Source organism: Nomia melanderi, chromosome 3, assembly GCF_051020985.1.
Source record: "Nomia melanderi isolate GNS246 chromosome 3, iyNomMela1, whole genome shotgun sequence".
Classification (NCBI taxonomy): domain Eukaryota; kingdom Metazoa; phylum Arthropoda; class Insecta; order Hymenoptera; family Halictidae; genus Nomia; species Nomia melanderi.
The window spans coordinates 17008996-17025130 of record NC_135001.1 but is presented as its reverse complement, the minus strand read 5'-3'; the positions used below and the strand labels follow the sequence as shown (position 1 = coordinate 17025130).

Genomic DNA, 16135 nt, shown 5'->3' with positions numbered 1-16135 from the left:
TCAAACTTTTCACTCTACCTTCAAAATTATATGAGTCATTTTAGCTGGTTGTCTTAAGTGTCTCGTCCTGCAGCTCGTATTCGTCGTGTAATATTCAGAGTCTATAGTTACCTAATCCCTCGAGTAGAGTCAACAACATTAATTTTCTATGAACGCACTAGTGCTTTCGCTATTTCTGTCGGAACTTAGTGTGTCAATTTAATTGAACATGACGCAACATTGAGAAATGTCTCATGCGACGGCGTATTAAATATAAAAAACGTTCGATACCTGATGAAACGGAGTATTTTCTTGAATTAACTTTACTTAAGTGTTATCACAGTATGACTATTTAATAAATTATATCAAGAGAAATAAATATTTTGAAACGGATAAATTTTTAATCAATTCAGAGAAACACAGAAACGATAGCAAACTAAAGAGGAATGTTATCGTATTACATTTTAAAAGGAACTGTTTCACAATGTGTGAGTACGCGTTCGCGACGAGACTGTAGGATGCGTTGAGAGCCGAGTCAACGGAGGGCGTAAATCTCCGATACGATTTTAAAATCGACGTCACGATGCGCGTACGACCCTACGACTTTTTACAGAGATAGGGTGAATACGTTGTGTTCCGATAAGGCTTCGGTTTGAATGATACGTTTTTTGCGGGAGAATGATGTTGTTCCCTTGACTTGTTGATGCTAACTGACCCCTTGGAGACACAAATTCACTTCGATTCACCCACGCCGGAAGTGAATTTGCCGCGTTGACGGAAGGCACACGGAAGTGGAGACGTCGAATTTTCCGATTCGCTGAGATGAACGTGTTCGCGTGTTCTCCACTGGGACTGGTGGTTGAGAAATGCACCAATCAGCGAGTCGGAAAATGCCGGAAAATGACGGTCCCAATTGGCGGGTCCCTCGGGCCAAGGCGATTCGTGCGCCACCTGTCCGTTCGTGGGTGCACCTCAGCCGCGAGAGCCCGCTCTTTTTGGGTTTTTCCGGCTTCGTGTGACGTCATCCACTCTCCCTCCGAGGGTGTCTCCAAGGGGTGGTTTGCCAAGGCTGCGGCATGTGTTTTGCAAGCCGTCGACTACGGACCGAATTTTTACCATTCGGCCGAACGGCTGCAAAACACGTGTACCCCCGTCATTTACTATATTTTTTGCCAAGTTGTTAATGACGGAGGGCTTTATGAAGATTTACGATTAGAACTTTCCGTCTTAGGACGACGGAACATGCTCCCCCCCTTGAGAGGGTACCGATCAAGATGTGAATGGTATTACGACTAAGTGTAGATTAATGATGTGAGTAATGAGCTTAATTAAGACTCTTAAATACGAGTACACGCAATATATGATTAAACAGTGAAGAGTGAAATACGTAGTGAATCTATGGTGGTTCAACACCGTCCGTGGATGTTGGGTCCACAGGGTTGTCCTCGTCGGGCTGATATGGCAGGGGTACAAGTTTTTTCGTGGTCCGATCTAGTACGCCCGTAGCCGTCTGAAGGGTCACAGCACGAACAATACCGTCAGAGCCGGGGTGAGCCTTAATCACTCGGCCTAAGGCCCACTGCATGGGGGGAATGTTGTCCTCCCTTAGAAGAACGATTGTACCCTCCTTGATTGGATGACTGCCCTTGGTCCATTTGCTGCGCAGGGTTAGCTCGTTCAGATATTCCCTATGCCAGCGGTTCCAGAAGTGTTGCTTCACTTTCTGAATGTGCTGCCAGCTCGATATACGGTTTGAGGGAATATCTGTAAAATCGCGCTCGCGTAGGCTCGTGAGGGAATCGCCAATGAGGAAGTGGCCTGGTGTCAGTACGAGGAGATCGTTTGAATCAGCGGATATAGGAGTTAAAGGGCGTGAATTGAGGATGGACTCTATTTCAATGATTAAGGTATTCAAATTCTCGAAGGTAAACAGCTCAGTACCTACGACGCGGGTCAGGTGGTGTTTGAAGGCCTTTACAGCTGCTTCCCACAAGCCACCGAAGTGTGGTGCGTGTGGTGGGATAAAACTCCACTCGATATGCCGCTCCGCGAGAAATGTCTTTACCTTTTGATTATGGTCATCTGATTTTAAGAGATCGCGTATTTCTCGTAGTTGGTTATATGCCCCAACGAAATTTGTGCCATTGTCCGAGTGAATACGTTTACAAAATCCCCGTCGAGCAATGAATCGTCTAAGTGCAGCTATGAATGCTTCGGTGGTAAGGTCACTTACCAGTTCCAAATGAATGGCCTTGACCGCGAGGCACACGAAGACCGCAACGTACACCTTGACACGCGTTCGATTCTGTTTCTTCCTTTCCTTAATATAAAATGGCCCGCAATAATCAACCCCGGTGTTAGTAAATGGCCGGGATTCGGTGACTCTTGCTTTGGGCAGGTTACCCATTATGTAGTCTGTTGATGGTGGTTGCGCTCGGAGGCAGCGCGAGCAGGTCTTTATGGCCCTCCATACCTGACTTCGACCGTCAACGGGCCAGTATCGGCGCCTAACTGCGTATAGCGTGTTTTGCACGCCGGTGTGCAGTTGAGCACGATGCTCGGCTTCGATGATGAGTCCCGTCACGCGTGCCTTTGGTAAGATGATGGGATGCCGTTGCGAAAATGGCATTAAGGAGTGTTTCAATCGTCCTCCGACTCGCAATATCCCGTCCTTGTCGATGAATGGATTGAGACGTTGCAGTTTTCCACCGACTTCTGATTTGTTTGTCGTCAGACATTGTAATTCTTTTGCAAAGTGCAAGCTTTGCAAAAGTTTTATTAGAATGTCGTGGGCATTCCTGATTTCCGATACGGTCAGGCTACCCTTTTCATTGTGCGTCCTTTTCCATCGAAGACAGCGCGCGACGATCCGTTGCATCTTTCCCCACGACGAATAATTTTCGAGGATGCTCGTGTCTAATGATGTTGTAGTTAGACACGCTGCTGTCTTGTGCTCCAGGACTATGTTGGGCGGAACTATTTCATGGTTTGGCCATCGGGATTTGTCCTTGGCGAGCCACTCTGGACCATGGTGCCAGATGGATGGTCGTAGGAATTCTTCTGGCGTTTGACCGCGCGAAATGAGATCCGCGGGATTGTCATTAGTCGGAACGTGTCGCCAATTCGCGATGTCAGTTCTAGTTTGAATTTCGGACACCCTGTTTGCGACGAATGTCTTCAGAAGATGTGGTGAAGTCTGTAGCCAGTTGATGACGATGGTGGAGTCGGTCCATAAGCTGATATTGTTGATTTCCACGTGCAACGCGTTCTTGGCAGTAGCGATGAGCGAGGTGAGAAGCAGCGCTCCACACAGCTCGAGCCGGGGTACCGATTGCGTTTTTAACGGGGCAACCTTTGACTTCGCGAAGAGAAGCTCTACGTTTATACGTCCATTGGCGTCCATTGAACGGACATAGACGCAAGCTCCGTAGGCTCTCTCGCTAGCATCGCAGAAACCATGTAATTCGATTTCAACTGGTGAGTTGATAACGGTCTTCCTTTGGAAAGTGATGTTGTTCAACAAGGACAACTGTTTATAGTACTGACACCATTCTGTATGTATGTCCATCGGCAGAGATTCGTCCCAGTCTACCTTAACGGACCAAATTCTCTGAAGCAGGATTTTTGCAACGATGATGACGGGACCGAGGAGGCCTAATGGGTCATAAATCCTGGCAATTTCGGAGGAAATGAGGCGTTTGGTTATGTGCGTGGTCGCGAGTTTTGTTTGGACTTCATAGGACATGGAGTCTGCCGAGGAGTTCCAAACAATCCCTAACGTTTTTATGTTTGATGAATCGCCGAGATGGTGTTTCCTGTCGATTGGCTGGTCCGATAATCCTGTTAAAAGTTCCTCATGGTTGGCCGCCCATTGTCTGATGTTTAGCCCGGCTGATTGTAGCAATTGCGTTAGATCTTCCCTCAATGAGCGCGCTTCTTCGATGGTAGATGCTCCAGTGAGTGCGTCATCCACGTAAAAATCGCGACGCAGAATTTTTGCGGCTTGCGGAAACCGGTGCCCTTCGTCTTGGGCGAGTTGAGTGAGACAACGGATCGCCAAGTACGGCGCGGCTGACAACCCGAATGTGACGGTTTTCAGCTCGTAAGTATTGACTCGACCGGTATCATCGCGCCAAAGAATCCGCTGATATTTCCGATCTTCGTCACGAACGAGAAACTGCCTGTACATTTTCTCTATATCACCGGTGAGAACGTAACGGTGAATACGGAAGCGGAGCAAAATGTACAGCAGATCGTCCTGTATTTTTGGCCCTGTATGGAGGGTGTCGTTGAGCGAGATTCCGGTGCTCGTTGCAGCGGAACCGTCGAAAACCACTCGAAGCTTGGTGGTTGCACTCGTGACCTTCGTGACTCCGTGATGAGGCAGGTAATATCCGCCGGATGAATCTCGATCTTCAGGAATCCGTTCCATGTGGCCCAGTTCGAAATATTCATTCATGACGGCGTGATATTCTTTCCGTAAGGTTGCGTCACGATGTAGCTTTCGTTCCAGAGATTCCAATCGTTTTAACGCCCGCGATTTGGATTCTCCCAGCTGCATAACGTTGTCGTTGAACGGGAGTGCTACGACGTACCGACCGTCGATGTTCCGTGTCGTATGCTTCTGAAAATGCGTCTCGCAACTCTTGTCCGAACTCGACAGATGCTGGATCTGTGGACCTTCTTCGATCTCCCAAAACCGAGCCAGATCGACTTGGAGAGTCGTGGCCGTGTGACACGAGGCCCTGCGTGGGGAAGTGGAAGCTGGAGGACTTCCCCCTATCACCCAGCCGACTCTCGTTTTCTGTAGATACAGATCTGGTCCGCCTGGAGGAGACAGATTAATCTGCCCGACGCTTAAGAGCGACAACGTTGCTCCGGAGCCGATTAGCAGATCGACGGATGCTGGACGGTGAAACTCTGGATCTGCCAGCTTAATGCCCTTTGGAATGTGTATTCCCGATCGGTCAATGGGTTGATCTGGGACGAGCGGTGCGATTTTTGGAATCGTTAAAAATGTTAATGTGCGTTGATAGTCGCTCACCTTAGAACGGATGGTGGCTGTAACGGTATGCTTCGCGACCGTTGTCAACGCGTTGAGGACCCCGATAGGAACGGAACACTTGTTACGCGGTACGTTTAGCTTTCTCGCGAGATCGTCGCTCATAAAATTAGTTGTCGCGCACGTATCGATCAATGTACGACAAGGGATCGGTCGTTTCTCCTTGTCCAGTACGCAGATCTGAGCGGTGACAAGAAGTTCATTGTTGATCGCGTTGACAATGAAGGCTCTGTGATGGTTTGTTCCCATGGGATCCTCTGGACGTAGTAGTCAATCGCTCGTTTCTTCCTGTAAAACCGGTGGTGCGACGCGTTTCGCGGGTGGAGTGGTCGCGCGATTTGATGATTGCTTCGGCTGATGTATCAGCGTATGGTGATGCTTGTTGCAAATTCGGCATGAGCCCCTTTTGCACATTTCGGAGTTATGGTCTGATCGCAAACAATTTGAGCACAACGAGGCCCTCCGTATCGCGGTAATTCGCGCCTCGACTGATAGGGCATGGAATCGTTCGCAGCGCCAGATGCCGTGTGCCTCGTGGCAAATGGGACACTTCGGTGTGTTCGCGGATCTATCTGGCGTTTGAACCGATTCGCGTTGATTCTGGAGATCTTGCGAATTGCTCGCGGTTACGAATGCCTGACTGCGCGTGGGGTATCGTTGCGCTGGGGACTTCGTCGACGGGTTTCGAACGATATGTCCGGATGATGTCAACGATTTCTTCTGCGTCGTTGGTCTGCAGTTCGCGCGTTTCTCCAGGAAGTTGAGGAGGTGCGAGTAAGATGGCATTTCCTTGTCCTTTAATGATAGCTCCCAGTGCCACGCGGTATCCGTGCTTATTTTGGATAATATTATTGAGACGAGCATGCAATCCCACGACGATGTGTTGACGCCAAGGTTTCTTAGCGACCGAAGATTCTGGCGGATTGTATCGACTAGATCCCCTAATTCTTCCGGAGAGTCGGTTTGTAATTTGGAGATCGCTTGAATCGCGTCGCAGTGTTTCAAAAGGACTCTACGTTTGCAGTCGAATTTCTCCTTCAATAACTCGATCGCGTCGGAGTAATTCGCGTCCGTAGTACTCAGCGACTCAATACACGCGGCTGCCTTTCCGGAAAGGGTCGATCGCAGATATTGTAGTTTCTGCACCGGTGTTAAATCCGCGTTCTGGTCGATTATCGACGAAAAAATGTCGAAATATGACGCCCAATTTTCGATTTTTCCGTCGAACGTTGGTAGGCGCATCTCCGGCAGTCTTATCGCCATAGGGGCGGATACAGAGGACGCGTGTGACTCCGTCGTGTTTCGTCGCGGGGTTCTGTTCGCGCGCTCTCCCTCGATTAATGCATTTGCTCGCGCAATGACGGTTACGTAATCATTGTGTATTTCGTATCGACGTGGTGCTTCGGACTCGTCCATTTCTTCAATTTCAAATTGGAGTTCATCGAACCGTGCCCATACGTCGTTGAGGCTGGTCAAATGCGCTCGTAAGAGACCGATATCGCGTTGTTCGGGATGTTGCATGTTATCAACGAGTCTCGCGAACGTCGTGATGTGCCCGATTATATTGCCGCGCTTGCGTCGCAAGGTACTGAGACTAATACCGATCGTAGTGGATTGGGTTTGGCTGGACGATTGTTCTGTTGCTTTCGGCATCGTGGAACGGGATTACAGACACACGAAAGGAATTGGCGATAATAAACGAGCCTACCTTTGCGATGCGACGATTTCCCAATGGTTGATGCCTACTGCGATGTCCTGTCCTCGAGATGCTCCTTGGACTAGGGTATTCGAAGGATGCTGAGGTGATCCTTCGGTGATGCTGCGACCGATACGGTGGACCGCTGCTGGTGAATTAGCGACAGCGTCGCGTTGAGATGGCAGTTAGCAGTTACCAAAGTATTTGGAATCCACGCGTCACTGAGGATCCGGCTCGAAGGACCATTTAATGTTTCACAATGTGTGAGTACGCGTTCGCGACGAGACTGTAGGATGCGTTGAGAGCCGAGTCAACGGAGGGCGTAAATCTCCGATACGATTTTAAAATCGACGTCACGATGCGCGTACGACCCTACGACTTTTTACAGAGATAGGGTGAATACGTTGTGTTCCGATAAGGCTTCGGTTTGAATGATACGTTTTTTGCGGGAGAATGATGTTGTTCCCTTGACTTGTTGATGCTAACTGACCCCTTGGAGACACAAATTCACTTCGATTCACCCACGCCGGAAGTGAATTTGCCGCGTTGACGGAAGGCACACGGAAGTGGAGACGTCGAATTTTCCGATTCGCTGAGATGAACGTGTTCGCGTGTTCTCCACTGGGACTGGTGGTTGAGAAATGCACCAATCAGCGAGTCGGAAAATGCCGGAAAATGACGGTCCCAATTGGCGGGTCCCTCGGGCCAAGGCGATTCGTGCGCCACCTGTCCGTTCGTGGGTGCACCTCAGCCGCGAGAGCCCGCTCTTTTTGGGTTTTTCCGGCTTCGTGTGACGTCATCCACTCTCCCTCCGAGGGTGTCTCCAAGGGGTGGTTTGCCAAGGCTGCGGCATGTGTTTTGCAAGCCGTCGACTACGGACCGAATTTTTACCATTCGGCCGAACGGCTGCAAAACACGTGTACCCCCGTCATTTACTATATTTTTTGCCAAGTTGTTAATGACGGAGGGCTTTATGAAGATTTACGATTAGAACTTTCCGTCTTAGGACGACGGAACAGGAACAATGAATGTTTAATGAAATAATGCATTTTTTAAGTTAATTGTAATTGTGTTGGTTAAGTTAACTTGTTGAAATGAAATTGACCACTTCGTTATACTGCATCTTATCTTCGAAAAATCATTAAAAATCGATCTGAACCTCTACGAATATTCTGTATCAATATTACAAATGATATCTGGTAATGTAAATTTTCCATTCTATCTCTAAGTTTATACAACTGTTCAATTGACTTAAACCGAGCAATATTTTTAGCATGAAAATTTTGTTTTATCCACGTGTCAATGGGTCAATCGAAGAACAAGCAAAATTCTATCTACATCAAGAAACCGAACATTCTATACAGTTGTTACTAACATCCATGTGTCAGTGTAGGAGAAAAATACCGTGCACGGTTGCGCGTCGCGGAACCGACAAGCGACCAGGCTGAGAGGAAGAGTAATAGGAAGAGGCCGGAAGAGAGGAGAGAATCTACGAACAGGAGAGACCGTTCCACTCACCTTTTTTTCAGCCGGTGAGACGAAAACGCCGAGAGAAGAGAGACGTATCGAGATACAGAAAAAATGAGAGGAAAGGGATCGGTGGAAGGAGTGAAACATTGCTGGCAGCAAGTAAGAGAAAGAGAAACAGAAGAAGGGAGAGAGAAAGACAACGAGAAGAGAGGGTGGCTGTTGCTGTTGCGACCGCGGCATTACCTCCGCACCATTAACTCACAAAACTTTCCGCTTGAATCTTGTTCTCGACTCGACTCGTCTCCCCTTTCTCCCGACGCTGCTCCTCCACTCGCTAGCGCGCGCGCAATCTCCCCTTGGTCACGGTTGCAAGACCAAAAAGATCCCCCATACTTTGCAAGTGCTACCAAACCGCTGGACCCAACGCGAACCACCGCCACTCAGAATCGTGTATCTGACTCCATTTGGAAGTTATCAACATAAATAGTGGCTCTGTAAACGAGCCATGGTTCAGCATGCAAGCGTCGGCATGTTTTATGTTTGCTGCCATTAACACCGCGCCGGAACCGCAATCACGCGCGCGCGGACCTTTCACGGACACGTTTGCAGCCCGGGGAGTCTAGACCCGGTCGGCGCGCTGCTGCTCGAACTTTTCCGAGTTTTCAAGTGCCGGTCGGTCTCTGCCGGACCGAAAGAATTAACGTTTGCCGAAACAGTCGGTACGCTGCCAGTTACTGTTGTCTTTTATGGTAATTTATCGCCCGGCGAATGCACGACTGCGATATCCGAGGGTGATTTGTCGGAGACGCTCTCCATCATCTCGCCGTCCAATACGCGAGACTGCTTCGCTATTAATTTCCGCGACTATTTATGACATTCTTTTCCCGATGAATTCGGGGTAATTTATGTGGCACGTATTACACGTGGGATTGGATTTTGTAAATGTAATTCCTATAGTCGACTGTTTTTGTTAACGTACCCAGTACGTGTAATTGAAGTAGTTGGAATTAGTTGGTGCTTCCGATTTTAGAAGTGTGGGAGATGTACATCAAAATACGAAAATAAGTGAAAAATGTATAATTGAATTTTTCTGTTCGACGATCCGCTTTGAGGAAGGCTCTGTCAGTAATTGACTACATCAGTGCGAATGTGTTAAACTTTTACCTATTTTAAATTTAATCGTACGAAACCTACCTAACCTACTTAACCTGACCTCAGATTCGAATATTCTCCTTAATATTAAATGCTTTTAATTAAGAGAGTAGAACCCTATCGTTAACCAAAATTTAGCTTGTATGACTATGGTTTAAAGGTGTGTTTAATAGAAAAAAGTGTCGATTTTAAAAAAGTTTTTTTTCATAAATCCATTTCAAATTAATAAATAAAACAATTCATCGTAGGAAAACTGGTAAATCGTTTTACTTTTATCGTAGTTACTATTCTCAAAAATGTTCTCAAACATAAAGTAACAAAGAAGGAAAGTTCGCATATTCTTGAGTGATTCGTTCGCCCAGTCTGCCTATCAATTATATCACCTATATTAATCAAACTCACGCATATTTCACAAACTTTCAATACCGATTCTGTCGAACCTCGACGAAGTCACTTCGATGAAATTTTGCCTCCAGTCGCAAGACAGTACACATTTCTCAATCCGGAAATTTAATCAAGCGCCTCCAGTTACTTTTCACTTGATAAGCAAAAATATGATACCGGTTATCCGACGGCATTCGTTCGAGAGGGGTTAATATCATGAACAATGGGACGCAATATCAAGGCGGAGTAGATATAGAATATAGGGACAGATTACGCAGATTCGCCGACGAAAATAATCATCGTAAATCGAAGTGCCGCGGCATAATCCAACGCCGTGATCGATCGAGGCCAGCTTCGCGATACAGACAGTCTGGCTTCAAGATCGTCGTCGTGCTTCGAATAATCCAACGCCTGCCTCCCCCGGTTCCCTTCGGATATGAGTTTCGAGCAGGTACTCCTTTTTCCCTTTTTCCCTTCCCCCCTTCCCGACCTTTATTTGTCTCTTTCTCCCCGAGCAGGATTTTCATTTCCTTTCCTTCCACCGTTCTTCGCAGTTAGGAAGACCAGGGCCTGTGTTTATACATAGCTCTCCGGTCGGTCCCCTACGTCCTCCCGTCTTCTTTCACCAGCCGCAAGTAGAAGACGATCCTCAGAGGGCTGCCAGCTACCCCGGGGTTAATCAACCATATGGAGCGTGATTATATTAGCGGGATTTTATCGAATTTTCTCATAACGGAGTTATCCGTGTTCGTGGATCCGCAGGGCTTTCCCAGATTATTGGAATTTCCACCTTCAAACGGCTGCGTGCATGCGGCGTCTCGTGATTACGTCTTCCGCCACGGGACAGGAATACAAATACGAATCCGGGGGAGTATTACCGAATCAAAGAAACGGTCAACGGTCCGACATTCACCGCGGCGCGACGCCCGGGCCGCGTTTCCGCGTTTCGAGGTACAGTTTGATTTGGAAAATCCTTCGAGCGTTCCCCGTTTTACGATACGTGCAGCAGTAAATGCGAGTATTACGTGCGATTTCTCGTTGTTCGTTTCTTAAGAAGAAATCCGCGTACAGTTTGCGGAGCGTTCGAAAAGATTTGTGTCGATTTATCACCGACTGGTATATACTGTTTTTATTAACAAGAACGAGGAATATTTCATACCCGAAAGTCATCGTTCTCGACTCGAATAAGAAGAGATAATTCGGTTGAATTTGTTTCTTGGGCGGAACATTTATTAACACTTTCGACGGTGCGGAACGTTGATTTCTTATTCCTCAGACGAGAACAGAATATACGCAGTAATTGTTTATAAATGGTTTTGTTTGACACTAGGTTTACGGAACGCGTCAATTCGACGCACATTGTACTATAAACATTATTTGTTGAATGTTTATGTCGATTTTTATTGATTGCACGAATATGTATGCTCTATTGTCTATTTTTCAACCCCTAACTTTCGAGATCTGAACATCAGCTCTAGGAACGATAGAACATACTGTAAATATACTGTTAATAGAAAATTAAATATCGTTTTAAACATTGGCAATGACAAGAACCGTTGATAATTACAACTCAACTGAAATATGTCGTTCACTGTACGCGACATTCGTGTGAAGCTGAACATCATCTGTAACAAACAACAGTATACAACTTGAGTGTGTCCGAAGTAGCAATTCGAAACTGTCGCGGAATAAAAATTTCTGCTTCTTCTTGTTCCCTCCGAACCTCGTGGATCGGAGAAAGTTGAAATATGGTTTATGGATCATCCACGTGGCAGGAGTAACGAAATTGAAAAATAAGTTTACGGCGGTTATACGCGCGTAGTTTCTCCGCATTTAGGAGTCATCAACCTTTATCATGCTCGCTCCCGTCATAAAGATGCTTTCTCATGTACCTTTTATAGGGGAGAGACGAACCTCTACGAGAATCCGGTATCATTCAATTTCTATTTCGTTTTGTTAGGTTTTGAATACCGCTTCCGGCGATAAGAGGAGACGACGAATCTAATCTTGAAAGACGACGTTCTGTGCTTCTCATGGCGCGTTCGACAACGAAACTACTTTTATGTCCATGGATTCCTCGTCGAACCGATTGCTTTTAATATCGCATTGCTAAAAGACGTTGACATAGCAATCCTAACCTAATCTATTCCTTTTTTTCCGATGAAAAGGACGGCAAATGTTAATTAACGTACATATATATGACGTACAAATTTATTTAGTCTATTTCCATTGATTCGATTATGTTTTAAATTTAAATATTTGTTTTGCTGTCTCGAATCTTTCCACTGTCAACCTTGACATTTAAAAGTCTCTATTAACTTGGTAAACGGTACGATATAAAGTGTAAAAATAAATCAAAAGATAGACTAATCGATTCTGCACGAGTTCGTCCTATAGAACACAGAAAACAGGATACAGACTGTACCTACATTCATGACGGCGAGACTCAAAAGATTTCGATGTGCTGCAGAACTTTCGGCGCGACAATTTCGACGCTTTATAATTTCACACGCCAAATTAACTTCGTGTGAATTTTTAAAGTGTATGATTTAACCCTATTTGCCTGTATTCTAGAAAGATAATATTTTTACAGAAAATGCGTATTTTGAAGGTATAAAATCAGAATGTAATCTATGTTATAAAAAATGTAACTGCTCATGGACTACTAACCTGGAGTCGCTTTAAAAATAGCTCTTCTAGTACTAAATCTAATGACACAATTCTCATTAAAGCTTCGTCTTACACAATGCATGGAATGTTCCTTACAATTGAATTGCATAGTCATTTACTTTGAAAGGATTCATAATAGTCTAATTAATTTTCAAAACACTGCTTTTATAGTGAATTTACATCTGTTTCAGCATATAGAACGCTGAATAATCTAAGTAAGCATTCAACATTTTCGATTTATGGATACTTCAATATCTCGAGGCAAAAGAAAATGGACTTACACCAATTTCAAAATAAACGATCCAAATGTACTGTACTAGGAAGTTTGTTTACCGTCTAAAATAAATTAATTCGTTTATCTGAGAAAGCTACTGTACGGTGCACTTTTATTGCGGTCCTGTTCTATTGAATTATTCGCCGAACAAATTTTATTAGCTCCTATCCAACCTAGTCACGGTTTTGTAATGTCACCGCGTCTTTAACTTAATTTTTCCAGTGCTCACGAAACGATAAAATGAGTTACTGCCCAATAATGCATTTGTTTGTCTGGGTTTAAGAGATTCTGGGTCAGCTAACGATAAATTTTCTTGTATTTGAAGACCTGAACGGTCAATTTGACGTGAGAGCAATAAACCGGTGGCGACTGCTAATGGAATGAATGGTGCTTCCGATGAAAACGGCATGTTCCTTGCTTTAATTGTGGTTTTAACGACATATTAGCTGGGGTATTTAACTCTCCTATTCCTGAGAGTGTATAATCCATCTTTTTTGTGTTCTAATTATAAATGCTCAATGTAATTGGTGGCTGTGAAACGTGCTTTGATCCGTAAACGTGTAACAGACGATGAATGTGTCGTTTATTGCGTTGACCTAGAACACCTATTACAACTGTGACCAGCAAAATTTCAGTTACCAGTTACAGTCAATGGGATTAAGTAAAACTTAAAGCTCGGTTCGCTGTTTGAAAGTTCATCTATTTACACATTTTATATCATTGAAGAAAATTACGCATTTTATACAACCCACATATTAGGTACCTTTCTCAAATGTACCAATATTGTGGGTAAATGACTGATTTCCATTTTTGCTTCTGTCGAATGCTGAAAAACTATTATTAAAAATATAAGAACTTTGTTATTCCAAGATCACTTTATGTTTACATATATTTTCCTATAAATTTCTAGTTATATATCAGATGAACTTAACAGTATGAGTGTATAAAATTCACTTTTTCAATCGAATACACGAATAAATAAATAATTCTGTAATTTTATCCTAAATTAGTGCATGAATTTCATATTATACTCGTAATAGCCGTCAGATCTACAGTTGCTATGCGATTATGTATTAAACAAATCACGCAATGTTAGCTTGCGTCAAATTTCTCGCGACCCAATAGAATTTTCCAACAAATAAGCGGAAAAGATCGTGTATCAAACCTGATCAACCATAAACATCGATACTAAAACCCCACATTCATGTCAAAAAGATATACTCTGCGCGCTTCGCAGAATGTTGAAGGTGTCATATATCACGAACTGGTGCAATCTGCTCAGACTGTTAATTTAGAGCATTGTCAGCACCAGCTCATCCGTTTGAGCGGTGAAATGGAGTGGAAAAATCTGGATTTACCGGCAGCAGACCCAGACAAGTAATTCCGTAGCATGACAACGCTCGACCACGTTAGAGAAAAGAACAAAGAATATTATTTATTTCTTGTCCTAGAAAGTTCTCCCTCATATGTATCATTCATCAAACCTGCTTCCGCCAAACAATTGATTACTTCCACATTATTAAACTTACACACACATAAAAATCTCGAAAACATATTTTTCTTCAGAATCAAATAATACTGACACACATTTATCTCTTGTCTTACAATATCGTATCAGACTCGCGACAAAAATCTACCACTCGAAAAATCTAAATATTTGCTTTTCCTGGACGGAAGTTAAATATTATTCTTCTATTATCAATCGTTAACACTCAGAGTGAACAGAGGCGTACAATAAGGATCAAATACTTTTCTCTATCCAACAGATTGTAAATGTTTGTTGTAAAACAAACCACTGGGCGAGGGATTAACGGAATAACTTTAATCCATTTCTGCTTATCCTTCTTCCAGTGAACACCGCGGATAATCGGCGCGCGCGTTACACATCGCATGATTAGAAAATATTACAAACCTCTCCGTCGTCGTGCACGATGCGATGATAATCTGGGGAACACGACGGTCTACGGTTACCGTACCGGTAATTATTCGTAGCTATTAATTCCATTAAAAGGCTTTTAAGATGAGCTTCGACCGCGTTTCGAATATTACGCAGCAGTCGCATGTACACGTAACGTTCCATTACGACGATACTTATCCGGCTGTTTTGTCCATCTTCCCGAGGGCTCGCCCGGGACCCGACATCGGCCGAGTTCCACGCGATGCGCGGCTGCAAGTTCGTACCTCGAATTTGCTCGCACGCGTGTTAATATCTCGAGGGAGGTCGCGAACGGACATCCAGGTTAACTGGCGGCATGCCGGTGTAAGGTGCACCGGGTATAGTTTCCGACACGGCTGCAGGAACATACGAGAACCTTGAAAACCGAGCACGAGCCCCGCCGGTGCACCTACCTGCCGGCCACTCCCAGCTATTATACTATCTCTAATTAATTTACCAACGGAAAATATTTTCTGTTCTCATTTTTCAGCGGTCCTCTCCTTCCCCGCTTTCCCCGACCTCCCCTGTCCGTCAGCCCTGGATGAATAAACTCTCCCTCTTCTTTTCAACGTACACAATACGCCTCTTTGGTTACCGGCGTGTGTATCAGACAACAGAGACAGAAATAGGTATTCCTCGAACTGCTGCCGCAGCTCTCTCCCTCATCTGCGGTTACCGTTCAGCCGAGGCCGGCTGCGAAACGAGAACACCGGCCAATTAACAATGCGAACATGACACCCGTGATTTTGACCGGCCCCTGTCTCTCTCCCTCTATCGCCGCGCGGCCGCAACTGAAGCCGCCTAGAGGCACTCCTCGTTGCGTATATTTAAATTCCATTATTCATAATGCATGAGGAGTCAGAGTCTGGGACGATGGGCTGGGGCGGGTTGGCTGGCTCCGCGCGCGCGCCGCTTTTTTTTTTATTTCCGCTGCGGAAAGTCCCGGTCGAATTAAACAGCCGCCTCGCGGATCTCTGCAGGCACTGTTTTTTGTCTAGCCCTTCCCACCCATCCGCTTACCCCTGTCAGCTACCCCGTTATGTCACTAAAACGGGGGATCACCGCGGTGTTTTGCCGCGCGCGCGGGGGCGCGCCTCGGTGTGCCGGCTCTTCGCGAAAATTCCGTGTTTTACCTGCGCCGCTTATTCCTCCCCTCCGCCCCCGCGCCGCCGTTCCGCGATCATTGTGCGCAGGTAAAGCGGCGGCGCGCCGCGCGGAGCCGCGTTTTCGTGCAATGGGGGAACGGCAGCTTCAAGGTAAATTCAAACGCAGATATTTATTCTTCAGAGGAAAAAACGGAGCCGCGGTCTGCCTCGGAATTTGCGTGACGGGACACGGAGTCATCGACGCGGAAGCTGCGCCCCCCCCTCCTCGAACGCATCCCTTTTTCATGAGGAAAAGAACAGCGCTCGTGGGTAACATTGAAAAGAAAGGAGTAAATTGTTTTACGTTTAAGGGGGTCTTGTGCTGGTCTTGTTACCGAGACTCTTGAGTGGGTTATTTTGAGTTGAC

General features: G+C 45.6%; 2 protein-coding genes across 3 annotated transcripts in view; one reads left to right on the top strand and one right to left on the bottom strand.

Moving 5' to 3' along the window:
* Window positions 1-16135, top strand: part of bru3 (CUGBP Elav-like family member bruno 3) — a 975444-nt gene that overhangs the window by 152884 nt on the left and 806425 nt on the right. The window lies entirely within an intron of this gene.
* On the bottom strand, window positions 1376-5290 carry LOC116431199 (uncharacterized). Its single transcript, XM_076365709.1, has one exon. The coding sequence runs from the start codon at window positions 5288-5290 to the stop codon at window positions 1376-1378; it is 3915 nt and encodes a 1304-aa protein (XP_076221824.1).

Bases quoted from the DNA above. Each gene is read 5' to 3' on its own strand.
- LOC116431199 (XM_076365709.1), bottom strand. From the start codon at position 5,290: ATGGGAACAAACCATCACAGAGCCTTCATTGTCAACGCGATCAACAAT.